This window comes from Homalodisca vitripennis, chromosome 1, assembly GCF_021130785.1.
Source record: "Homalodisca vitripennis isolate AUS2020 chromosome 1, UT_GWSS_2.1, whole genome shotgun sequence".
Classification (NCBI taxonomy): Eukaryota; Metazoa; Arthropoda; class Insecta; order Hemiptera; family Cicadellidae; genus Homalodisca; species Homalodisca vitripennis.
The window spans coordinates 57,425,738-57,453,425 of NC_060207.1; the positions used below are offsets into that span (position 1 = coordinate 57,425,738).

The 27,688-nt window shown below is 33.6% G+C and overlaps 1 protein-coding gene across 1 annotated transcript; it reads right to left on the reverse strand.

Annotated features, from left to right (window-relative positions):
• Nucleotides 1-60: 60 nt before the first annotated feature.
• Nucleotides 61-27,688, reverse strand: LOC124362123 (glycine cleavage system H protein). The gene is made up of 5 exons (XM_046816339.1): nucleotides 27,371-27,688; nucleotides 24,125-24,204; nucleotides 16,526-16,589; nucleotides 10,697-10,828; nucleotides 61-226 (listed from the first exon to the last, which is right to left on the reverse strand). The coding sequence occupies exons 1-5, from the start codon at nucleotides 27,531-27,533 to the stop codon at nucleotides 123-125; spliced, it is 543 nt and encodes a 180-aa protein (XP_046672295.1). The 5' UTR covers nucleotides 27,534-27,688; the 3' UTR covers nucleotides 61-122.

Sequence of the window (27,688 nt, forward strand, 5' to 3'; positions counted from 1 at the left end):
CAAATTACTTCTTTTCTCACTGAAAAAATCTTTATGCAGACGGGTTAGTAAAATATCAGATTGGTATTAGCTACATATTTATTATCAAACAAAACTATAAACAAGATTTACAAACAATGTTATTAATGAGCCTCTTGATCTGTTTTTAAGAAATCCTTGTACTTAGTCTCGTCCAGGAGCTCCTTCAGCTCGTCTGGGTTGCTTAGTTCCACTTTGAAGAGCCAGCCTGTAACAACAGGAACACGACTATCCTTTAAAAGTTATTTATTACTGTACTTTTCAATTAGTTAGTCACAAAAATCAACTGTTTTAATTTTTACTTCCTTAATCAGCTAATTATAACATTACATTGATGGATCATGATCCAAAAATCGTTACCAAATGTAGGATTGAGGTTTCTTTAACCCTCAGACTTTTGATGACCGACAGCACAGACGTACTGAACTACTGCTTGTGAACTGATAAAGACGGTACAGCCGTTGGTCAACTTTACTCTATTATTACTCGAAAACCGTGTAAGCTATGTAAGTGTAAGTTGCACCAGTAGAATCCTCTACTCATAAATACAAATTCCTTTTATATAGGCCTAGTTTATATCGTAATATTATTCGTTGTCAGCTGATATCGATTCAAAGGCCGTGCAGCATACAGCTGGTAGACTACACTGCACGGTTGGCACCTTGCTCGGCCTTGACGTTCTTTGTAGCTACTGTTGCTAGGTATATTATGTAGGCTAGTTGTTTATGATAGATTGTTATGTTCTGAAATGGGTGATCCTTGTTAAAATGGCCATCCAGGAAGATGCAACACACGATCCAAATGGTAATGGTGATCATTTACTTTCATAGTTACCTGGAAAAACTGAAGAATTTGTGTTGTTTGCACTGATAACGCAAATATAAAAAGAAAGAAAAGTTTTTTCTGTTGAAGAAAATTACAACATTATTATAACACTTATTACTTACTATTCAGCATATATTTTGAAAAAATATCTGAAAAATATGCTGCGCAAAGACGAAAATCAATATATCATTCTGGGAGTTTCTTATTATCAGTCGGAGAGTTAATAAAAAATATTTAAATAGTAAAATAGTATAAAGTACAAAAATGTAGTATAAAGTACAAATGTTTATTTATAAAGGATTGCTAATAAATTTAACAAAATCAATTTTAGAAATGTTGAATTGAATATTGAACACCACTTGTTCTATACTATACAGACATTGTTCAGCTGTGGAAATTGTTTGTTTTTAATTCAATATTAATGATTTTGTACTCTGTTAAATTATTTTTAGCGTGTACATATTTATCTATTTCAATACTTTTAGTCTTAACTTTGTCTTATATTTGTTGAAAACCAAAACATATATCTAGGATGATCTAATGGGGGGAGTTATCACTCAAAATTTTCAGGGAAACCTCCCACCCCTTACCTGGGGCTGATATATGTTAATAATATTTAAAACTTGACAGCAGTCTGAGAGCATTATTATTATTTTATATCTAAAAAAACAACTATAATATAAGCAAAAATTTACCCTTTAGTGGACCACCGATAACACAAAAGAATTTCATGAAAATTACGCTGTATTAATGAGAATAACAAAGGATCACAAAAATGGCTATTAACTCGAGAACTATAAGACACATCCCCCACCTAGAATTTATACGTTCTAATATGAGCTTCCAGGATACATATTGTTTACATATATTTTACTTTGGAGATATGGGCGTATATTTGGATTACTTAAATAATAGGTATTTACAATTAAATGTTTTTTTTTTTTTACTTCAAACCATGTCACTCCTGGTAAAAAATATTGGGATATAAATTGACATGTATTTTTAAATAGTACATATTTACTGTGTATACAACTACACAAATTTTAAGACAAGAAATTAGTAATGGTTTTTCTTTTTTTTTACTGTGGCTGAGCGGTTGACGTCAACTACATGCATTGCACATAGACGCATAGAACCTCGGCAATGAACAAATATAACCATACCAAATATAAACTTTAAGTTTAATATTATTTTCAAAGCACGATATTTCATTACTTTGGTTGTGTAATTTTGGGTTTTCATACACAAAGCGTAACATAAAATTGTTATAGTGGTTAGTTAATAACTATTGTAATAATTAATGAATGTACATGAATATAAATTGACGATAAATAATTTTATTGTTTGGTGATTTTAATGTCATCATACTACTTTTGAGGTTTTAGACAAACTATTACAGGCATCAACCTGAGATCTGACAGGGGAGCATGGTATAGACAACATAGTACGCTGAACCTAACAAAAGAAAACTGATAATTCTTAGAAAGAAAAATATAAAGAAGCGTTGAAAATTTGAATAAAGTGTTCAATGAAAGAGATGAAAGACAAATCAAAATTATCTTTTAGCCAAAATTGTTTAATCAAAAATTAGAAATGAACAGATGAGAACTTCAATTACATTTTATACAGGGTGTCAATTAAGTCTGGAACTTCTTTTTTAATTTTTGAACCACAATAGAAAGAAATACCAAAGTTCACACGTGCTTACTGGTGATAGTAACGCACACATCTGCCCAATTACTGACTGGATAATCCCTTTGGGGGATGGTCCACAAGGAGTCAGACAAAATTCTTAAATAGCAGCATAGGTCAAGTTTGGTATCAAATTAAAGGTCTTACTTGGCAGAGTACAATGCCGCAAACCGGACTTCAAAAGGTGGATTCATTCAGTAGTTATAGCTATTTGAATTTTTAAAACAATTGAACAATGTAAATTATTAAGTATTACAAGTAAACACCAATTTTTAAGTAACCTGTGATCAAAGTAAGTGTTCAAAATGTTCCCCTCCCATCATCTGACAATGTAGTAATCGAAGCCAGAAATCAATAATTATTACCAATAACACAACTACTGTTAGAATGTGAAAGTGGCAGATAGAGTCATACACAGCATCCACAGAAACTTAACGTTTGGGCAGGTATTACAGGAAATCAAATTATGGGCCCATTATTTATCAATGGTAATTTAAATGGTGACTCGTATCTAGCAATGCTCCAAAATGAGAATTCCTGCACTACAAGCTGCTCTTGGTCGACAATTTCAAAGAATTTATTTCCAACAAGATGGCGTGCCACCACACTTTGCTCTCCTTGTTAGAGAATACTTGGATACAATATTCCTTTGCAGATGGATTGGAAGACATGGTGCAGTAGAGTGGCCTGCTCGTTCCCCTGATTTATCTCCGCTGGATTTTTTTTTCTTTGGGGATACCTCAAAGATAAAGTTTATCGTACTAAGCCTCGAGATTTGGCGCACCTGAGAAATCTCATAGTCCAAGAAGCTCAAGATATTCCTCGTAACTACCTTCAAAATGCAGTGGATGGCTTTTACAACCACCTAGGACATTGCCAGACGATGGGAGGGGAACATTTTGAACACTTACTTTGATCACAGGTACTTAAAAAATTGGTGTTTACTTGTAATACTTAATAATTTACATTGTTCAATTGTTTTAAAAATTCAAATAGCTATAACTACTGAATGAATCCACCTTTTGAAGTCCGGTTTGCGGCATTGTACTCTGCTAAGTAAGACCTTTAATTTGATACCAAACTTGACCTATGCTGCTATTTAAGAATTTTGTCTGACTCCTTGTGGACCGTCCCCCAAAGGGATTATCCGGTCGGTAATTGGGCAGATGTATGCGTTACTATCACCAATAACCACGTGTGAACTTTGGTATTTTTTTATATTGTGGTTTAAAAATTAAAAAAGAGGTTCCAGACTTAATTGACACCCTGTATATCAAGTACCCAAAAAATGAACAGCTATAATAAATTAAAGAAGTTTCAACATAAAACTTCTTGCTAGAGTAAAATTTTACCATGTCATGGGCTTGATTATTGCTATTGGCAACCCTTTGAAGGTAACCTAGAACACTATCACCAATTCTATATTGTTATTATTTATTTGTTTATATTTTATACCTAAAATTGATGTAAACTAACTGTTATAGTGTGTAAAATAAAATATTACCAACTTCAACTCAGATATTATTTAAATTACCATGATATTTCTTTACTTTGATTTTGAACTTACAGTTTATGTGAATATTTGATTAAAATAAACTAAATGGGTTATTCCATAACCTTGATATATCGGAAGTTCACCACTGGATGGTTGAAAGTTCATTATTTTATTTTTATACATAGGTCAATAGACAATAGACAATAGACAATAGACAAAATTCTTTATTAACATGCTCATTGAGAACAGTATTAGCGTCATAGTAGAAAACTACAAGTGTTTTTTTTTTTACAAAATATAAAGTTTTGTTATGATATAAAAGGTTACATTGTAAAATTTAAATGTCAAATACTCTTTGAAAAAATTCTTCTATGGAGTAGAACGGGCGGTCAGCAAGCCATTTGTGTAGTGCTGGTTTGAGTTTCATTCTCTCCTTTGTCTCTCAGCTCTGATGGCAGGTGGTTGTGAAGCTTCCTCCCGATGTATGTAGGCTTCTTTTCGAACTGTGACAGTCGGTGGGCTGGAAGGTCATACAAAGTTAGTATCTCTGAGGGTTGTACTGATGAACTTCACCCGCTTTGGTAGGCCCTCTCTTACTGCGTGCATCACAGTTTCTTGAATGTATAGTGATACGATAGTGAGGATCTTATGGGTTCTAAAGGCTTCTCTACAGCTGTTTGGTGGTTGCAGTCCTGCAAGTGTTCTGACTGCAGTTTTTTGTTTTTTGAGAACCCTTTGAATCTGACCAGCTGATGTTCCTCCCCATGCTACTAAAACCATATCTTATGTGAGCCTCAAACAAAGCGAAATAAGCAGCTCTTGTAGTTGTTTCATCAGTAGAAGCTTTGATGTTTTTTAATTGCATAGAGGCTGGAACTTAACTTCCCACAGAGTTTGTCTACATGAGAGGTCCAGGATAAGTTTTTATCCAGAGTTATGCCCAAAAACTTGAACTTCGTCATTCATTGCAACATCTGGTATACATGGCACACATTCAGATCTCCTTCCAAAAGCTATTTGGGCAGTTTTGGTAGTGTTTACTGCTAAGTCCATTGTTTATGACAGTACTGATAGGTCATGTTTGAGGGATAGGTAGGATGTGATTGCCATATTTTTAGTTGAGGTTTCACTAAACATCAAGGTTGTGTCGTCAGCATACATCAAGGTTAAGCATGCATCACCAATGTATTGAGGTAAGTCGTTAGTGAAAAGGATGAAGAGTACTGGTCCAAGAACAGATCCTTGGGGGACACCTCGGTTTACAGGTAGGAGACTAGATCTTACATAATTGGATATTCCATTTTCTGTTTTGCTTAGCTCAACCAGTTGTTTTCGTCCTCCAAGGTAACTTTGGAACCAATTTTTTAGCTGTTCCTGCTACTCCTAAGTTTTCCAGTTTCCGGATGATGAGATCATGGCTAAGACAGTCAAACGCTTTACTAAAGTCTAGGAAAATTCCAGTAGTTTAAATTCCCTTCTTCAATACTATCTATAAGAGACTCTACCATTTTTTATTATTGCAGTGGTGGTAGACCTGCCTTTAGTAAAGCCATGTTGACAGTTTGTCAGTAGATTATGTTTTTTCGCAGTGGTCCAGTAGCCTTCTGAGAACAATTCTTTCGCACAGTTTTGAGAAAGTGGATACAAGAGAGATAGGTCTATAATTACTGGGATCTAAGTAGCTTCCATTTTTATATTTTGGATACACTTTTGATAGTTTTAGAGCTGAAGGAAATTTACCACTTCTGAAAGACTTATTGAATATGTCGACGAGGGGCAGTGCAAGTTCTTCAGGGCAAAATTTGAGTATTTTTGAAGAAATCTCATCTAAACCTGATGAGTTTTTTTGATTTGAGGTTGTTAATGATTGTTCTGACTTCATTTTCATTTGTTTCTCGAAGGTTTATGAGCTGTTGAAGTGTTGGCTGTACAGGTGGTAAAAAAAGTTCTTATTATTCATTATTTTTTTCTAACGTTTTTTCAGCTATGTGTAAAAAGTGAGAGTTTAGATGGTCTGCTACTTCTACAGAGTTGTCAATGATTTTTCCATTAACTTCTAGCTTTTATTTCGTTCACTGACTTTCCTTTCTTGGACCATGTTGTGTTTATAACTTCCCACATAGCCTTGGATTTATTGTCGGCACGGGCAATGTGGTCTGATGCCGCTTGTTTTTCTGAGGAGTTTCAGTCGTTAGGTCATAGTTTTTTTACATCTTATTGACTCTTCCTTGTCATCAATAGTCCTGTCATTTCATATTTTACTAAGGGCTATCAGGTATCTGTCCTTTAGTCTATTGGCTTCTTGGTCAGCAAAATATTTAGGTTTTAGTTTATGGCGTGTTTTTAAATTTCCTCTGAGGGCATGCTGCATCCATGGCAAGTCGTAGAGTAGAGCTCAATCTTTCAAAAGCTTCGTCAGCATCTTCAGTTTGCAGAAATGTTTGACCAGTTCTCTTCCCCAAGTATGCATTTGAGCTCTTGAAGATTTTTTCTTCTGAGGCAGCGACTCATTCTGAGTGGATTATCCTGTATTACTGCGAAGTTGACCTCACAGGTTTGGGCAGTATGGTCTGAGATGCCAGCATGGATAACCTTTGTGTCAAGCTTCTCAGTGTCAATATTAGAACAAATCCAGTCGATAGAGGATTGTGTAGTTGGGGTAATTCTGGTTGCTGGAAGTTGTACCCTCTTGCTATTATGAGAGGCCAGAGTCTCATCTAATAATAAAGTACTTCTTCTGTCAGGATTTAAAATGTCAACGTTTATGTCCCCCATTATGACCAGAGGATAGTAGTCTATTCTTGTACTAGTGATTATATTAGACACTGTTTCTAGCGCTAAATCAAAATCTCCGTTAGGAGATCTGTATGTACCAAGAATGTGGATAACTGATTGTTTAAGCCTGATTTTGATCAGAGCAGCCTCAAGCGTAATCTCTCTGCAGAACTGGACAACAATAAGTTCTTCTGTATGCCTCACAAGGTTTTTGTCAACATAGATAGCAACCCCACCTTTCCTATGTTCTGTTCTACAGAAGTGGGCCTTGAGATAGTATCCTGTGATTACGGTGTTTTCTATTTGGTCTCGTTTAAGACAGACCATGCTCTGTCAGAATCACTTCGTTTTGGCTTAATTTTTTGAACTAGATGTTGAAGTCTATTAATTTTATTTGAAATTTTCTTGTGTGTTTTGATGCAGAATGAGGAGACTTGATGGATTTTTAAAAATATTTTTGTGTGATGATCCTGGATCTCTCTGCTGTGCTACACTAATATTTTGTTCCAGAATATTTTTGTTTTGTATCTTTTCTTTTTTTGATGATTCCTCTTCTAAAAAATGAGATAGTTTGGATGGACATTAACAAGTTTATTTGGTGATAAAAAAGGTGATCCTGCAATGTTGCTGGAGTCACTGTCATAATTGTCATATTCGGTAGTATTGGACAGTTCTTCAGTTGGAGTTTGACTTTGGTTGTGCAGTTTTTTTGACGGAGTTTGTCTGATTCTCCCTGTTGTTGCATTAGTCGAGAGTTTTATTGTTGGATCTTGACGGGTTTTCCCAGGCTGATTTTGGTTAGATGTGATTTACTGGCTAGATTTTTATTAAAAAATTCTTCTATGCTTTCATTTTTGTCTCGGAGTTTAGCAGAAGTAGGGGGGAGTTTGTCTATCTTATTAGTGTTATTAGAGATCAAAGGCATGGATTCCTTATTGGTTTCCGAGCTCTGTTGAGTAGATATGCTGGTATCATACATGGTTGTATAGATTGTGGGGGTTGGGTTTTTGAGGTTTTTTCATTTTTTGAACTTGTAAGGAAATACTAAATTTGTTTTGGATTTTCTTAGCATTATTTGTTCCCCCAAAAGGTTTTTTAAGAGGGGTACGGCAAGGTGTAGAATTCCTTGTTTTCCCACTGTTTTTTAGTAATGTTTTGTCCTCCTTGTCTGCCAGATTTTTCACCTCTGCTTCCAAAATTTTTGAGTTTTTCTTCAAATAAATTCTGATTTTTCCTTAGAAGTCCTATTTCTGTGGAAAAGAGAGGAAGGGTCGAATTTATTGAGTTTGGTGTTATGTTCTGTTTGGGATTCAGCGTTTTTCATCAACTTTTCCTCTTTATAACTTAAGTTTTGCCTATTTGAGAGTTTTCTTTTCAAATTTATAATTTCCTTATCGAGTTCATTTATTTTAAATTCATATTTATTGAGAAGTTCTGCTTGCTTTCTGTCATGGTCTTTCAAAAATACTTTGCACTTTGAGAAGATTTTCTTTATCCCTGATTCCTTGTGATTCCAGTTCAGCATTTTTTTTCTTGAAGTTTTTCCATGGCAAACATATATTTTTTCTTCACAGTTTTCTAATTCTTCAATTTTGGCCTCCATGTTGGTCAGCTTACTACTTAGTTTGGTATTTTGTGATTTTAAAAAATTGTTCTCATCTAACAATGCAGAACCAATTTTTAGCAGCAGCTGCAAGTAAGTTGTCTTCAGTATTTTTCTGGGTTAAGTTCCATAATACTTTGTTCAAGTTCTTGGATTGAAGAGTTAGAGCTATTTATTTCCATTTGTACAGGGAGTTGCGTTTTCGGACTACATATCTGTGAGGAGCTGCATTTCTTGCACATCCAGTTTGTAGAGTCTTTTTTGAGAGATCTTTCAATTCCTTACTTGATAGGTTGACACAGTCTGCATGGTACCATGTTTTACAAATTGCCATTACAAAATATTCCTTTATATCTGACCCCTATTGTACAAACTCCACAAGGATATATTGGCATTTTAAATTCCACAGTCTCTACAGACTGTTTGTGTTTGTGAAATATATTGACACACACCGTCAACTATAAACTAATTCAACTAACTAAGGTCAACTATAAAACATCAACTTTGAAAATCATATAATTTTGTATAAGTCTTACAGAATTTTGGTTGAAACAATACAGAAGATGTGTAACAGTAACAGCAAGTAAAATTAAACCCAATAATTATAATATTTTTAAATGGTCAAGTCAACAATCTAGATATTTTGTACTTTTATTTTATTTTTGTTAGCACTAACACAATCTGTATTCATTAATAACACAAGACTGTACGCACAATACATGACTAGTACCACAACGAAAATGATGAGAACTATGTTAAGACTATTACAAATTAGCCGTTCAAAGATATAACTGGTAGGCGTTCATAGCCATTGCTCGCTGTCTCTCTCACCCGAAGTGCGGGAAGTGATATATGTATTATATTTGCCAACCCCAACAGGTTGCAGATGGACTTGTCATTCCGAAAAATTAAGAAGCATGAGTCTTGTGTTTTACTATATGTCAGATGTTATAGTTAAAATATCAAAACAAAACTCAACTATGATACACTGTATACTTTCAGTTTAATGGAAGTTAAAATATACCTTGAATATTTGTATCAATGGGGGGGGGAGGGTTACAACCCTCAAAACTCCCCCTGGATACACCTATGAAACTAATATAACTCTATATCCAATGCCTTAGAGACAAAACATTTTTTAACCCTCCGAGTGGCGGTACTTTTTTCTCCAAGTGGCGGGACATTTTTACTGATTTTGTATGTTCGCAAAAGAAAATTTATATAAAATCCTGTATATTATATAAGTATGACATATCATACATCGATTTAAACTTCATAACACACAGAGTAGAATGGTAATAATATGAAACACTTACCTTGGTTGGATTGGTGTAAAAAACCAATGGGTTGAATTCCAAAAATAAAAATTCAAATTTTTTTTGTTTTATATTAGGCTGAGTAAATGTTCCTAAACTTAATTTTTTAACACAAATCCAAAATAGCCATTTTGTTTAAAATTTAATTCTGAACAAAAATATGTATCCGTTATATGTATTATTCCTAAAAACAACGCACTATTTGCTGATCGAAACTTTTATGTACACGTTTTTTACTGCATTTTAGTCAGTATCAGAGCCAACCTCATTCCTCATCATTCTTCCTGGTTTGAGAGGCCTCCAATAATGTTCCAGGTAAGGGGAAACACTCCCTATGAACCCCAAAATTACAAGTTGGGCACCAGAAGTGACTTTTACCCCCTTTTTTGGTGTGTACACATACTGCACAAAGTCTGGTAAATAAGCAATCCCGTGAAGAAGACCTACACTTGGTCCAGGAGGTAGTACAGTAGGTGGATGAATCGTTTGTAAGAGTTCCATTAGTACCAGCATATCTAAATACTATATCAAATTAAAGTTTAGAATCTGGTCTTTCTAACCATACCTAATATATAGCGTTTAAGTCGCGGCATAACATCGGAAATACCGGAACAAGAGAGGCTTGCGTTAATAGACGCTAGAGCGTCTTTGCCACTCGCGAACGAGATTTAATAGACGCTGCAGCGTCTTTCGCCACTCGGAGGGTTAATATAAATTTACTTTTAGTTTTAGCAGTAATCTAATCCATTGCCAAACGTTTGGATCCTACAAACATTTTGATGATTAACTTTCTTATATTTACATATTTATACTTTCTCACAAACAACAATATAATTATGCTCAAATTCATACTTTGAATTATATGGGAACTTCAGACAGACACTTTATGGGCAGTCTTACTCTCATCCTAACATTTATAACATTTATTCTATTCAACAAATCATCTTTTTTATATTAAAAATAACAGTTCACCTTTATCATAACACGATTGATTGATGAGTGCCGGCTTATCCTCCACCTCAGTGTTCTTCTCCAAGATTGTCCCCGAGACGGGTGAGTACAGTTCACTTGCTGCCTTCACACTTTCAAGCGCTCCAACCTCGTCTAGTCAACACAAATCAATTAATTTTGTGGAAACATTCATTCAATTTTAGAGCTCTCAGTGGGTTTAAATCCACTCTAAAAATGTTACAGTAGACGTAACTCGAACTGTAAAACAGCACTTGAGAAATAAGTTTGCGGACCCAGTGGTCAGGTGATGAAAATCATAACACAGAATTTAACACCTGCAACATAATAATGACAAATTCTAAAAATCACAAAATGCCAACTCGATACACAAATTAGTGAAAAATTTAATCTTTTGGGGTTTTATTTAGTAAAATCATTCAAGTAGTTAATTATTAAAAATAGAAATTCAACTTTATTTGAGAGAATTAACAAGACTTAATTACTTAAAATAAGAATTGTAGATCGTAAAGTTTCAAATTGATGTGTACCTTTTTTACCAGTAAACAACACACTCTATCGGAGAGAAGTCATTGAATGGTGAATAAGATGGGAGAGATACACAGTACTGTATATACACGATATTGCAGAATTCACAACAGGAAACTGAAATGCTTTTAATGGTGAATCTTACACCAGCCTCTGGCCCTCTCATTGAATGCTTAGAGAATACTGTATGGTCAATTAACAAATTATGGTATGGTATATAAACAAATTTTACACGATATTCAATAATGTTCATAAACTAACTTTACTTCATACGTCCAGGGAAAGTTGTTGAAGAGACCCATAGTTCATGCATACATATAGAGTATTGTTTTCAATCTTGTTCTTTACCTATGACATTGACAAAACAATTTAATAATATTTAACACGCGAGAGATCGTGCCCGCGGCAGTTTGACGCACCTTTTTTGCTTTTTTTATAATTTCGTTTGCAGTGATGCCCCAGGATAACAGGGTCTCGTTTTTATCCCTCCCAGTACATCCCTGCGCCTGACCTTGAAAACTGTTAGTCTGTCGCCGGCTTTGTTTGCGAGTGGTGGAATTTTTGTTGTAGCTCTGCACCCGCCGCGGCAATATGCCTTTCGCGCGATCTCTCCCGTAGTGCATTCTGTTAAATCTGCGAATATTGGAAATATTTCTAAAATCTTCAATATTTTAATGTTTTTGTGATGTGATTTAGTTATATTGTGTAAAAATGAAATTTTGAAGAACAGAGAAGAATTATGGACCTGTTAGAATCCGTTTCAGAGCTGAAATTCAAGTGAATTAGGTGTGAATGACTCGGATGTAAGTGATATAGATGAAAAATGAATTGGTAAGGGATTTCGAGATTGAACAGTGATTCAGAACACAGCTTCAATGAAGAACTACCTGCAGACAGTGAAGCTGAAGGTGAACCGGATGTTGACGATCAGCAGAACTTACCAGTACCAGGTCAAATTATTACTAATCCTAAGTATAGTGGAAGGGATACTCCCAAACCCTACCATTTGGTTCTGACAGGCCACAGAATAGACCAACTCGCATTAGAATGTGAAATATTGTTACCCAGCTTCCAGGGCTATTAGAAATGCCAGACATGCTAAAAACAGAATTAGAATGCTGGATGCTATTTTACCCTGTTGAAGTTATAGAAAATATTGTCACATATACTAACCAAAAAATAAGTGAGGTCAGAGGACAGTAATAACCGGGAAAGGGATGCAAGGGAAAACCAATGTAGTAGAAAAATAAAAGCAGTGATAGGCCTACTTTACCTAGCAGGCGTACTTCATTCTAGCCATCAGAACATTTTTTGATTTGTGGAATATCGATGGTCATGGAGTTGAAATATTCAGGCTAAACCATGAGTTGTAGCAGATTAAAATTTTTGCTAAGATATGTTAGTTTTGATGACAGAGAGATAGAAGGTCGCCGACAAAGGAAATCGGTTGACAAATTTTATTGCATGAGAGAGATATCTGTTGAATTTGTACGCTTATGCCAAACAAACTATAGCCATAGTGAATACGTCACCATTGACGAAATGTTACCCAACTTTTTTGAGGTAAGTCTAGTTTCAGAGTGTATATGCCAAAAAGCCTGGCAAGTTTGGCATAAAAGTGTGGGCAATGATTGATTCCAAGACATTTTACACATCCAACTTGGAAGTATTTATTTCAAAACAAAAAAAAGGACCCCTACGAACTAAACAACTCTGCTAGGGCCATTGTAAACAGGCTGACAACACCCATTGCAAATACGGGATGGAATATGACATGTGATAATTTCTTTACGTCTCTGCCTCTAGCACAAGACTTACTCGAAAAAAATCTAACTATAGTTGGAACTATAAGAAAAAATAAAAAAGAGATTCCTAAAGAACTAACATCAGACCCAAAAGAAATCAAAAGACCTATCAACAGCTCGATGTTTGCATTTACAAAAAATGCAGCGTTGGTATCATATAAACCCAAGAAAAACAAATTTTGTTCTTTTACTCTCCGAACCTGCATGAGACAGATGAGATCGATCAAGACAGTGGAGAAGACCAAAAGCCTACTATAATCACCTTCTACAACAGATATAAATGTGGGGTAGATGTCTGTGATGCCATGCAAAAACAGTATAGTGTATCAAGAATATCAAATCGTTGGCCATTGACCATGTGTTTTTCTTCATGTTCCAATGTTGGAGGTATAAACGCCTACATAATTCACAAATCAAATAATATGACACTTGAAGAAGCAAAGGTTCTCCCTCGGCGATCATTTCTAATGAATTTGGGACGACAACTCATCCTTGACCAGGCTAAAAACTCGGGCAAGTCCACAGTATAACATTTGGACGGCAAATGAAAAATAGAAAAATGGAAGTCTTCAAACTAAATCCTGTAGAGGATAAAGATTGAACAACCGGTTGCTGCGGGAAGATACCCATACTGCAGAATTTGTCCTAGAAGAAAGAACAGGAAGACTACTGTAAGTTGCAGCTCCTGCCCAAATTCCGATTTGTAAAGAACACACAAAAGCCACCTGTACCCGATGTGCCGATGCAGATGAAGCTATGGACACTGACTAAGCTAAAGACATTGGTTTTTTCGAATACAGACAACACTTCTTCAGTTAGCTTAGACAATAATGTCCACTGAAACAAAATTAGTAAACTTGTACTAATTTAGGGGTTTTTATATTTTAACTTTTTATGAAACTTAGAAAGAAATTTTAATTGTTCGTTAACATTTATAATTTTTCTTTTATATAAAATAGGTTTCTTCATTTGTACATAATATTTATTGAATTAGTAATCTTTTGCCTAAATATTGATTTTATTACATTATAACGTTTTTGAGGCAAGTTTTTTTGTTTTTAAGGAAATATACATATTATAAAATGTATTTCTCCCTCATAATAAAATACTTTATTGTAATAAAATGTTTCATTTTAAAAGCCTAATTTATATTATTGTGGCAAATTGCTCACACGCGACCTTTTCCCGTACCAAAAAGTCACCAATTCCGACCCAAATATACAGTGTATCATAATATTATTTCTCTTTGTTAGAACTTAAATGCCCAATTACTTTTATTAGTACATTACTGAAAGACAGTGATAGATACAACACACAGTTTTTTTTTTTTTTTTTAACTTTTCTCACTAAATTAAAGCTGCAATTTGAGTAAAAGACAAGCGTGAGCAATTTGCCGTCGAGCGACCTCTCGCGTCCAGGAAGTGAGTGCGATCTCTCGCGTGTTAATCCTTTATTATGTGATATAATTTAATTAGTCACGTATTCCATTTATTTCTTCAAGATTTATTTTTAAATAAATCAAAAATGAAGTAATTTTGACAACTGTTCATGTTATATGCATTAAATATTTTAAAATAAATGAATATAGAATATAGAATATGTAAAAAAGCTGTAAATTTCTTTGTATTTGAACATATTAAAGCAATTAATTAAAATGGAACCAATACATTATGTACACAAAAAAATTAATATAAAATATTACATTTAATATCGTGTGGTGTATTTTTTGTACCAATTCACAGAATATGCCCTGTCATAATGTCTGAGAATGAATTCAATTCTAAACCACAAAACACCATAAACCATGCAGTCATGTACAAATATCTTTTAACCTGTCTCATATATTGTACAGCAGCACTCATGATGTATGTCCACCGTCAATGACCAACATGAAACACATTAAACACATAATTTAGCAGGCATATTAGTCTACAATAGACAATGATTTAATGTTCTAATAAATGTTTAGTTACACATAGTTGTTTAGAAAGTGTTAGGACATTATGAGATGATAGTTTTAGTTAAATCTATCAGAATTTATCGCGAGTAATCAAGCATTCCCAAGAACAAAAACAAAATTGGAAACAATATGTAAAAAATTCTGAATCTTCTTATAAATAAAAATGAATGGCGAAATGTGTTGATAAGCGATAATCTCGATAACGGGCTGGACCAATTCGGTTAATTCTTTTTTGTAAAATGTCCATTGAAATCCGAGGAAGGTTTTTATAAAGAAAAAGTTAAGAAAAGTTATCTGAAATATATTTTGGAATTAAAAAAAATTGTAGTTTTTTTATTTCATAATTCAAATTAAACTGGCACTAAACAGCTGTTGACAGCTATAGTTCGACAAACTTTCTGAAACATATGTTTACATTGAAATTTTATCAATACTAAGTAAACAATGCTTGATCGGTAGTGTAATGCAGATAATAAATAAAACATTAATATATATAAATTTTACTCCAGATTGCGTCAGTGACGAATTAAAATCATCTAATGCATTAAATACTGTTATAAAACTAACATTAATGAACAAAGTTATGAATGTCTTCACATAAGTTACTTTAAGCTGGTGGGCTTCCTTGACATTATGATATTTACATTTTAACATTGGCTTATGGAAAAACAGAGAAATGAATACTAACATGCCTCAACGATTCATTCATTTCCTGTTCTTTCCCTGGCTCCCAAAAACAAGTGTAACGCAAAACTTTAATAACAATTATTTTGGAATGTTGCATAACCTTAATAAGGATTTTTCCCCCTTATACCGAAAGTACATAAGAAGTAGGTAGGTAGGTTTTCCTCCTAGGTCGTAATAGGCTTTTCAGTCCTACTTATATATGTATTTTCTTCATCAGGACAAGGCAAACTCAACTATGTCAACACGATTTTGACCAAAAATAGATTTCCGAGAACTAGATAGTCGAACGTATATAGTATTTTGATCGAGGCAATATGGCAAGCTAAACTCTGACATAATAGATAAGTGAATTTAAACGGTCTTAAGTAGGCACTTTTTAAACGAAGTAAGCATCTCGGTCCTACTAAGTATATATATTTTTTCTTCGTCAGAACAACAAGGCAAACTCTAGTATGGTACTGGAAATATCTTAGACCTGAAATATATGACAAGGACTGGAAATATACCCTTTTTGACTGAAGTAAGTTTCCGAGACCTGTGTGATCCGAGATTTGTGTTTTCTTGATCGGGATGACAAGGCAGATTCAGCTGTGATGTTACGTATATAATTAGTTAGAACCAGAAATGCTCCTACACGTGCCAAACATGATATAATAATTAAGTTAAACTCTGATACTATTTACCATGAACTTAAATAATATCTACCTGATGAATGCCTACTTACGTTTTAAAATTTTTATAGGACTCCCATCATATTACATTATAATTGATTTTACTAAGTAATATAAGGACTTCGGTTCTAAAGATTGCATGCGAAGCCGTGGGTATCAGCTAGTAAACAATATTTCTTACCATGTTTTTCAATTTTTGATCCAGCTTCTGGTAATTGAGCATATACTACATCACCCAGAGCATCCTGAAACAGATACAACAATAAAAGTATAAAAATAAATAAGCATAGAAAATAAACTTGCAAAATCGTAACAATTGATACATCCAAGTCTGTTTCTTGATGAGGCTTGCTGATTAATTATTCATTTTCAATCTAACTATAGTAAGCTTCATATTAAGTACCCTTGGATCAACTGTCATGTCGGATTAACCAACCCTTTCCATGAAGATATGATTAGACTTGACTCAGCAACAACAGACCGTCAAAAAAAAGAAGTCAACACATGGCTCTCTGTTTGTTAAAAGTGTTAGTATTTTTATACTGTCTTTTACAAGTTAAAGTACTAGGAACAGTGAATGACGAATAAAAATGTATAGGTAAGTTAGTTATTATTATTACACTACATTTTGTTTATAAATATCTTGGAAGAAAGGCAAATCAAAAGAGAAGTGGCTATTGTCTCACAGAAATATCATTTTGTCAACAAACCCCATATGACAGAGAATACTGTAGCATAGCACAATGTTGTTAAGAGTATGCAGCTTTAAGATTATAGGAATTCATCATTCTGTCTGCCTAAAAGATTAAATCCACAACCAATGTATCATACATTGTGAAATGATTCAAAACTGATTGCTGATCACTCTAACAAGTTATTCATTGATCAAAAAACAGCATTTATTCAAAACTAACTTATGTTTTTAAAATCTGGCTAGAATCCATTACCCTGGCTATAATGGAAGATGTTTAATACAATCAAATCCTAGTAAAAACACACACTAATATTTTATTTTTGAAAATGTATGTAGTGTATTCACAAAATTCATAACACTTATAAATTCTTTTACCTTTCCAAGAAACTAGCCTCTACATCATATTTCTCTTACAAAAATCTAGTGAAAGACTCCTAAAAATGAGCACACCTGTTATTTTAACAGAAAACTCTGATCATCAAGACCTAAATGAGAGACAAAGTGTCTCATCAACTATGATTGAGACACACTTTTCTTCTCAGCTGATCTGGGAGACATACTGAACTTTGAGATTGAGAACACGCTACTCTTACTTACATTTAAGATTTTTTCAGAACATGATGGTATGCAAATCAAAGTTTTCTATTATGTTGCATCACGCAATAAAATTTTTCTTATTGGATATACATTCCCTTTCTACATTCAAATCTTCAATCTTCAATTGAATTCTAACATGTATGATGATGTTATGTTTAATCACATTCTTTAGTTTTGAAGCAGGATTGGCATCATCCCTAACATGGTTAGCAACCCTCTCTCAGTTCCATCCACTATCAAATTTGGTCTGTCAGTCTGGAGTGAGGACTAACTATAAAACTACTGACAGTGCTGCCCTACACTTGAACATTTTGGTCCTCATCTATGCTTCAAAAATTTGGAATGATTACACTGGTGCATGAATGCGAGGTCATCAGACATGGTTCTTCTCTACAACAGCTGCACCCAACACAACCACCTCCAGCATACCCCATACTGGAGAGGACTCCATTAGTATTTCAAAATTTAAGTCAAGGCACATCTCACTGTACTCGCCACATAAACTCAAGCTCACTGACCATTAGCCACACGCTGAATCAATTAGAATTAACATGATTTACCCCTCCAATATTCTATTAATTACTATCTTATCATCTCGTAAAAGCCTATTGGAATCAAGCAGGTACAGACATTAAAGGAAAAATACGGCATTCAAGAATGACACTAGCCTCCCAGAGCTTCATGGCTCACAACAGCATACAGGTAAGATGGGTAAGTCCATGTGCAAATCATGCAGTAGATCACAAGCTACTATATTAATTGAGGATATAGTAGCGACACTAAGAAAAGAGGAGGAATTTTAAGGAGAAAAAGAAGAAAGCGGCTGTAACCAAGACTGCTAAACCCTGTGGTAGTTTCAACCTCATGAGGAGTTTTCATTATTTACAAATTTATTTTCTCAGTTTTTACTATGTATAAGTATAATTAATTATCATAAGCCAAATCTAAATCCGAGCAAGATTTAAAATGAAATAAATCTCAGTTTGCCCTCTCCTGTCTTATCTTTTATTAAAAAACCATTTGTGAGGTTATCACTTTAGAAGTTGATGTTTGTTACATTTCATTTCTCAAGATGATTATTCTTTTATCCTTTACTGATTCATTTTTGAAATAACTTATTTTAGTCTATTCGCTGGGCTAGGTTTCATGGATAAATATGAACATTTCTTCCATACCCTTGCCATGAAGAGTCCACATAATATGTGGATCACAAAATAGCACAAAGTGTTCTGCAATGTTGTAATCACACTTTTCAGCTAAACAATTTTATCGACTATGGATGATTTAAATAGTTAATATGATTTCAAACATTTGCCCTCTTTTTTATAACATATAACAATGGCAAATGTCCAAAATCCTACTATCCTAAGAGATCAAAGTTCTTGGGAGATGTGAAAATTATTCTTCCACATTTTGTTTTTGATTGTTAATGTTTTGTGAGAATTTCCTATTCAAAATGATACAACACAATATTATTCTATTCATAAACCCACTAGAACAGTATGTATGTAACATCCTGCTCATATAGTACTAGGAACTTCAGTTTCAGTATTTTACTTCCGAACAGTTGACTTACTCCTTTTGTTTCCTGCTGTCATCTGTCACATGTAACTGTCAAAACAAGAAATTCTTCAAAAGTGACTTAATAGAAAAATCCACAATCCTAATGAGTCAATAAACAATGTCATCTGGTCTTGGTTGTCAAAAAAGACTTTTGTAAACTTGGGTGACCTTCATTTCGATGTATTTGAGACAGAGACATCCTTCAATGATGGTTTTTTTTCAAAAGTGAAATGTTTCAGAGCATTTATGCCTTGAAGCTGCAATAAAGCACTTGTGTTGCCTTGAAGCTGCTTGTTTCTGAGACAAGCACTAACAAGTCTTGGCAAGCAATGGGGTTGGAACAATGCAAAACAGCATCTGAGCTAGAAAAATCATTTGATAGTCAGGGTTTTGGCTACAAGGAAGCTGGAGAGCCTTTATCAACAAAATAAAGACTCAGACAACCCTTTTTAGAGTGCAGATAATCATTAAAATAAAGTCAGTTATGAAAATGTGTCGTTTTTCTTGAGTTTTATAATTTTTCCAGAAGTTTTGTGTTTCTTTTTTGTGCATCCATATCTCAAACAAGGATATCAGTTTTACTAACTGTTTACACCATTATAAACTTGTTCCATACAAGAAGATTTTACATACCTTCTTTAAAAACAATACTAAAACTTTAACTTAAAACAAATACATAAACAAACAATATATTTTTATATAATTTAAAAGTCTTCGTTTAAAAGTGATGTTAAAAAATATTGTGTAAGAATTCTATTTTTGCGGAACAGGTGATATTCAGAACAAACTGAATTAGAACTATATCTTTTTGTAATCCAGAGATATGGGTATTTAATATGATATTACATTCTTGTGGACATCAAAATGTCTTTAAGATGATAACACATTCCATTGCATAACGAAATTGCAAAATATTGGGAAAGAATCTACCAACAAAATTTTAATTTTTATCATTTTTATACACCAATTAGTTCCAAATTTGTTTAGGAAAGAGAGTATTCAAAGGAAGTCCTGAACAACTCCCTCCTTGAGGTTAAGAGACAAAGAGGACTTCAAAGTCCTAATTCTATTTTTTTTTTTTTGCCCAAAGATATTTTTCATTTGAAAACATTTTTAACTAGCTCTTTTGAACTGAAATGATAGTTTGACCGAAAAGTGATTATGCTTGACAAAAAGACCTCATCGGCCAGAACTTACTTTACTTTACATTTAAGAGAGAATCACCCTTTAACGACAGATGATCTAGATATTTGGACATCTTCACGGTATACATACCTTCAAATACCTTCCATTTTAATTTCTATGATATTCCCTCTTTACTGATCGTATTTGCTTAACTTCTCAATGTTCTTGAAGAGACACAACATTTAAAGAAAACATACATACTATATCTTTCAATAACCTCATTATTATTTACTGTTAAGATAGAACTATGGAGCTATTCAGATAATAAATATCACACAATTCAGAACTTATGACCACAAAATTAATTATTTTGTATTTAAATGGGGTTTTAACCATGTTTTTTATATAGCTTCACCTATTTTTTTTTTAAGAATTTGAAGATCAATTTGATGACACTACATCATCTGACCATCATAACATTCAAAGCGATATGATAGAACAGAATTATCAAAAGAAAACCGTGTTATCGCTTGACCACATGATAACCCCTGATATAGATATCAAGTTTTTGGTTAAATTTTAACAAAAACACATTCTGAAACATTTGATTTTAATTTGAAATGCATAATTTTTTGAAAAATTGAAAACAAAATAAGTTGATATGGGAAGTTTACAAGGAGTATTTTAAACTAATTAGAACAGATTTTTAATTGCAAGATTCATAATTGCATTACACATGGCAAAACCGTTATTACAAATTTATATAAAAGGCTACTTCAGTTTTACAAAGAGTTACTTGTAGTGTTGTATGTTATATTGAACTACTTTATTCCACAACCATTGTTTGGTACAAAGTAAAATAATACTGCACGAGAGTATTTAATTCCAATCTAAAATACAAATTCTGCATTGTGTCACTCATCCGTATGCTAATTCCACAAATTACATTACTCTGCATTGATTTACAGTAAACCTTTATTTTAAAGTTTACATATACCACAACTAATATGTATGTATATATGCATATAAACATATAATAAACTACATTATATGTCTTTCTCATGTCTTTCTCATTTGTCTTAACAAGTCATAAACATTTGGAGAGGATGTTGTATTGTATATCAATGGTAAAGTCAAAAACCAGGATGTGTTTTTATTTATAATAAAATTCAATAGTATTAGTAATTCTTCACCAACAAAAACATCTGCACTCCCCTTAAAACTATATTAATTGTATGTAGGTATATGGAGAAGACATCCAATTTATAATTTCAAAATGGTGAATTTCAATAATCTTACATTGATTATACCATTTGAAGGAGATTAGATATATTTAGTTAAATGTTGATACTTCAATGAATTTTATGTCCCTATATAAAAAAGCTAGACAATATATTTGAAGGTACATTTAGAAATGCATGGTTCTTATGATATCATTTCAATTAACACAGATTTTTATTGTCACTTACTTTTAATACTAACTATTTAAAAACCGTGTGAAATTATCACTGGTAAATAAACCAGTAAGGAATTTGAAATGAAAGTTTTTTTTAGCATATAATCTTAAAGATCGTTACAATGGTTATATTGCTGTGTTCAAAGAAACTTTATTTAATGTACACTATTACAAATGTTAATGGTGGCGATAGCTTAGGGCTACTACTCAAGTCTATGTTTAAATATATGGCTATCAAGAATTCAATTGAATTTAGTCAATCAAAAATTTTTCAATGAGGGAATGAATGGTGGTGTGTGTTCTATGTGCTTCATCTGCTTCACCGATATTTATGTAATCTATTTTCTCTAATATTCTTAAAGATTAATCTGAGCAGAAAGCTTACGGTTTAGCTCAAATAGAGGTAAAAGATTTAGTGTATGTGGAGGGTACATATTGTATGTTTGTTGTTGTTTTTTTTTTCTCATTGAGACACTAAACTGAATGATTTTTCTTATCACATTTATTGATAATTTTCCTTTTATCTCTCTCAAAATAAGTCCAAAAATAAACTTCCTTTTCTGAATGTGATTATATTAAGAGACAGGGATGTCCTTGGGAGCACAGTTTTTCAAAAGAAATCACCCACAGAAAAGTATGAGGGCTATCCAGAAAGTAGATTTTTTTCACTCTGTAGCCATTGAGACGAGACTATCATTTTGATGTCAGGGCATTTCTTCGTTCAGTGGCTATCCAGCCATGCTAAGTGAGAGGTTACTGTCGCTCCTTGTTGTGTTTTATAATAGCAGTTTAAAATATGTGATGCAACGGAAAATCCCATGAGTTGTAAAGTGCGGTCGGTAATATGATTTTTGTTGGCTAAGCACAATAAACCAATTGAGATTTATCACTAACTCTGTGAAGTGTATGGGAATGATGTGATTACTGAAGGTGGAGTGCGTCAGTGGTGCATTAGGTTTAAAAATGGCCTAACTAATGTGCATGATAATGAAGTGGATGGTCAAGCACTGTGAATGATGAAATTGTCTCTAAGAGAAGATTAAAGAAGATCGCCGATTCACAATAACAGAACTATCACTTAGTTTTCCTAAAATTTCATGAAGTTCATTACACAAAATAGTACAAGTAGAAGTTAGATTACAATAAATTTTGTCCAAATGGCAATTGAAAATCTGAACAGAAAACCATAAAAATCAGCATATGACTGCTTGATTGACATTTTTGGACACTTATGAAAAATATGATGACTTGCTGCCGAATTATTACAGGAGACAAAACTTGGATTGCTACTTTGGATTAATTGAAAACGTGAATTGCGTAACCAAATTATAGTCTATGGAGTTGGGGTACACACACTACCCCAAAAAAACCAAGGAAATGCATGCAAACAGTGTGGGCACGGAAGATTATGACAACTGTTTTTAGGAACAGGAAAGGATTTCTTCTTGTTGATTTCTTACGTGGCACAACCATAAATTCTGCGAGGTATTGTGAAACCTTGCAAAAGTTAAGAATAACAATACAAAACAAGCACAGTGGAAATTTAAGTTTGAACATTTTTTTGTATAACAATGCCAGACCACACACCGCAAATTGGACTCGAGAAGTTCTGAATGCTATTAAGTGGGAAGTGTTTCCACATCCGCTTTACAATACTCTCATCATACCTAGTTGTTGTGTCATATTCTCCTCTATTATGTATTTAACCAACAAACCTAACCACAAACCCCCTTTAACATCAACAAATGTGTCATCTACGTGTTTCCAATTAACTAAACTATCCCAAGTATTGAAATTTCCAATAAACCTTATAACTTGATTTAAGCAACTATGAAGTAGTTGCATGGTTATCGCCAGACACAAAGTTGTGAGAAGGGTAAAAAAATACTAGTGAGTTTTAACTTTACAATTCTTATGGGCTTGAAGTGACTCATAATGTAACCGAAACATGCCTTGCAAATGAAAGATTTACATAGGATACTTACAGGCTAATACTTTTAAATTACATCACATATCTGAGTCAAACAAAACTCATTTTAGCATACTGCAAAGATTTCCATTCAATCTTTCTTATTCACTTGCACAATAATAGACCTTAAGGTCAGAAATGTCTTCTTTATTTAACTAATTAATTATCAACAACACATGTTTAACCAAGGAAGTGAAAAGTTGCCCCTCACTGTAACTTGATTCAATATTTTTTTTTTTTTGTAATAAGAACACAATGTGCCATTGCATTCCATGTGTCAGTACAAACTCAAGAGGTTATCTGCAAAGTCTCTAGAGACAACACGTAACCCGATCACCTAATATTACCAATATTTTCTAATAAAGGTATTGCATACCTGAGCATAGTGGGATATGCCCACAATACCGACATTTCCTTTGACTAGAATCCACTCATGTTTTGGCGTGTAAAGTCGATCTGAAACAAATCGCAGGGTGTTTAATCTAATTTTAATAGAAAAGAGAAATTGTGGAAAAAAGATGATAATACATTACATAACTTGACTGAGGATGCACCTGTTTCTGTAACATTAATATAAAATATGTTGTAGCTTCAGCAACTTAATGGGGCGCTTTGCTATGACCACGAAACTGCCTTCTTCACCATAATGTTTTAAGAGTCAATGCTGAACGCACTTGCATGTCCTTAGTTGTTTATTGATAATTGTCAATAATTATTTAAAATTTTATAATGAACAAACACCATGTAGCTATATGTCTTGTTTTTACACTTTTACACATTTTAAGAAAACAGTAGATGTGTCAAAACATCATTATAATATTACAAAGGTCAGTGTAGTGCTACCTGTAGACTTCTCAAGTCAAACACACTTGAATATAGTATATGAACCTCTCCAGCAAACAGTTTGTCATTGCTTTCTATTCGTTGTTTTGACTGTTTATTGCGGAAGCCTGCATTATAGCTTTAACTCCTATAAACAAATGCTTCTTCTAAAATGTAGTGATATGTTGTACCAGTGCAAAGTTATATAAAATACTAAATTTATTTCTAAGGCAGATAGTGTTTGTCAATCGTGAATTGTCACCTGTAACTGAAGTGGAATGTGGGGTATTAGTAATAGACTCATGTAATCCTAATTGTAAATATCATTATTCTTTTATTGACTAACATTATATGTGCTTATAATGACCAAGTTAATAACTTAATCAATATAAATAACAGTAGGCATGTAAAAATAATAAACAATAATTTCAATAACAAATAATAATATATAACCATGGACCTGGATAATTAGGCCAGAAACAAAATCAAGCTTGCTTCCTGCGGGTTAAAGGACCAGTCCAAAAACTCCAATTGGAAAGTATTTTTTACACTGTAGGTGAGATGCAGTGCGATGGTGATGCTTGGCAAGCCTGGATCAGATAAGTTCAGAGCAATCAATAAAGCCATTAATAACCTTAAATAGAGAAATCAGGTCTAAGCCAATTCTTTTGGAAAAAAGAAGATTAACCATCAATGACCAACCTGATGAGATGCCAAAATCACAGATTCATACTTTTGTTTGTATTTGTGAATACAACTAATTTTGATCCTTTGTGCTCATATGAGCTTTTTAAAATAAGTTCGCTTCTAATCAGATGGCTAGTAGTACTGACCGCAGCTGTTTCTCCATCAGCACGGTATTATTTTCACACTCATGTTCCTCTCAACTCGGAACATAGTATCTTGTCACACTACTGGCTGGTATAAAATACGACAAACGCCCTGCCCTGTGGCCAGCTGTACAGGCCACTCACCCTGATTGCCGTAGAAATACTTAATTTTTTTTATGTTGTTCATTTTGTGCTGTTACAAATTGGACAAGTCTTTAACTACTTCTGTATCAGATTTCCTGTTTTTGACAAAAGTAATAAGTCATATTGGTAGTCCTGCAATAATTTTCTCTTTGGAGTAGAATAACGCTTCTCGACAACAGTACAGTATGTTATTTATTTACATAAAATAATTTTTGTTATTGTAATTTTTTTATTTGGCTTTTAACATTTAAACATCATTATCAGGTGCACAACTGAGTGGACTAAGATGTTTCTAGAATGATCCCAAAGCACGGTAAAATACGAGTTTTGTGTTATTAACTTATTGGAACGCCCACTGAACAAAAGAATATAAGGTTTCTACAATAATGGAACTACTTTTCACGAACGGAGCAATATTTCATGTTGTATATCCACGTCAGGCGTCAAGCGACCTTTTGTGACTGTAATTCAACCTCGTGATGACGTCATCGGATGCACCGCCATCTTTGGAAATATAAATAAAAATTATACTGAAATAAACATAATTTTGAACCAAAGTACCAATATTTTTCTTAATTTCAAGCTACAAATGAATTAGTTGTTATCGGGCTGAAATGAGTGCCTTCGGCTATCAGCGTAGGCTGTGGCAGCACCTTCTGCCCCGCACTGATTTCAAAGAAAGAAAAACATCCCTCAAGATAGTTACCCATCAGTAAAATATCAAATTCTAGAGGGGTTGACCAGAATTATAAACTAAAAAGTAATGCAAATAAGTTTATGTTAAGTATAAAAAGAAATAATAAATCATGTAAAAACCCATTATTAATATATAAATGGACAGTAATAAGAGAACATTTACCAATAAAAGGAAATAATCTCGTTTCGGTCAAAACGTTAACTCCTAACACGCCCGACAAAACACTCCGACACACACAATTCACAATGATTCTTCGAATTAGTAAATAGTTGATCCATGATTGACACGCACTCACTCGATCCAAACTATAGTACACGAAATATTGTGAAGCACTGGACCACAGCCCTGAAACGCTCAGATAACAGATACGCTATCGGTCAAAACCGCAGATAACATTGAAGTACACAGATATCGAGACACACAGTACATTAAAATATTAAAAACTTAACTATTTACGAATATATCCCAAAAACCATGTTATTTGTTATTTGCACCCCCTAAAACCATATATATTATTGTTCAGGAGGATGAGTAGAATACATTAATAATGTCAAATTTGTGATTTGCCGGGTTGGCTTTTAACCTCATAGATAAAACCAACTTACGTATGCCTACCTACTGCACAGTGCAGTTACAATTCCGAGCTGCTGGAGCAAAGACATCAAGATGGCAGGTGAGCTGACACCAAAACTCAAGCGACTAGTCCTGCTGGACATTGGATTGTGAGGACAGCTACTGCAGTAAATAATTCGAAAGTCTACTTGCCATCCCAGTGCAAAGCGTCGAAGCAAAAGCTTTGGTATTTGGCATTACATTTGTAAACATGTTTTAATAAGTTTAACTACCCTAAAATACTTGGAATTTTCAACTTGGAACTTTCATTGTTCCAAGAGCAAAATGTAACTCCAAAAGTAAAATGTGATTGTGAAAGAAGGTTGCTATTTTGAGAGGATCCATGTTGTGTTTCTTGTTCTCCAAATAACAAAATTCATCTGAATACATGACTATTTAAGATCGATCAAGAGGGGAAAATTCTACAATTTTGTAACACTGTGCTCTGTAGCTCATGCATTCATTGTTTAGGCTATAAGGTTAGTCCTAGTTGATATTTTCACTATAATAACCTTACCTGGCTGAGAGGTAGATTGACATCGTATTATACTTGTATTAATCAGGCGAATAGATTTAACTGTTAGACATGATGTATTACTATTGTAAAGGCATGGATATAAATTATAATTTGATGATACAACTCGCTTTAATGCTCTGTAACTTAACCTCAAACAAACCATCCTCGCTTCAGCCCGGCTACGGCTGGCAAAAACTCAAAAGAAGTTTTACCAGTGCCCTTTGTATTCCATATCATTTACTTTTGTTTCATAACTTGATGCACGATAACCTATCACCCGACCCCCAGCGAAGAGTCAATTCGCTAATAAGGCTGATT

Bases quoted from the DNA above. Each gene is read 5' to 3' on its own strand.
- LOC124362123 (XM_046816339.1), bottom strand. From the start codon at position 27,533: ATGGTTTGTTTGAGGTTAAGTTACAGAGCATTAAAGCGAGTTGTATCA. The intron at 10,829-16,525 runs GTAAGAAATATT...TGTGTTGACTAG, and splicing joins ATCAAAAATTGAAAAACATG to ACGAGGTTGGAGCGCTTGAA. The intron at 227-10,696 runs GTGAACTGTTAT...CTGTTGTTACAG, and splicing joins TCAATCGTGTTATGATAAAG to GCTGGCTCTTCAAAGTGGAA.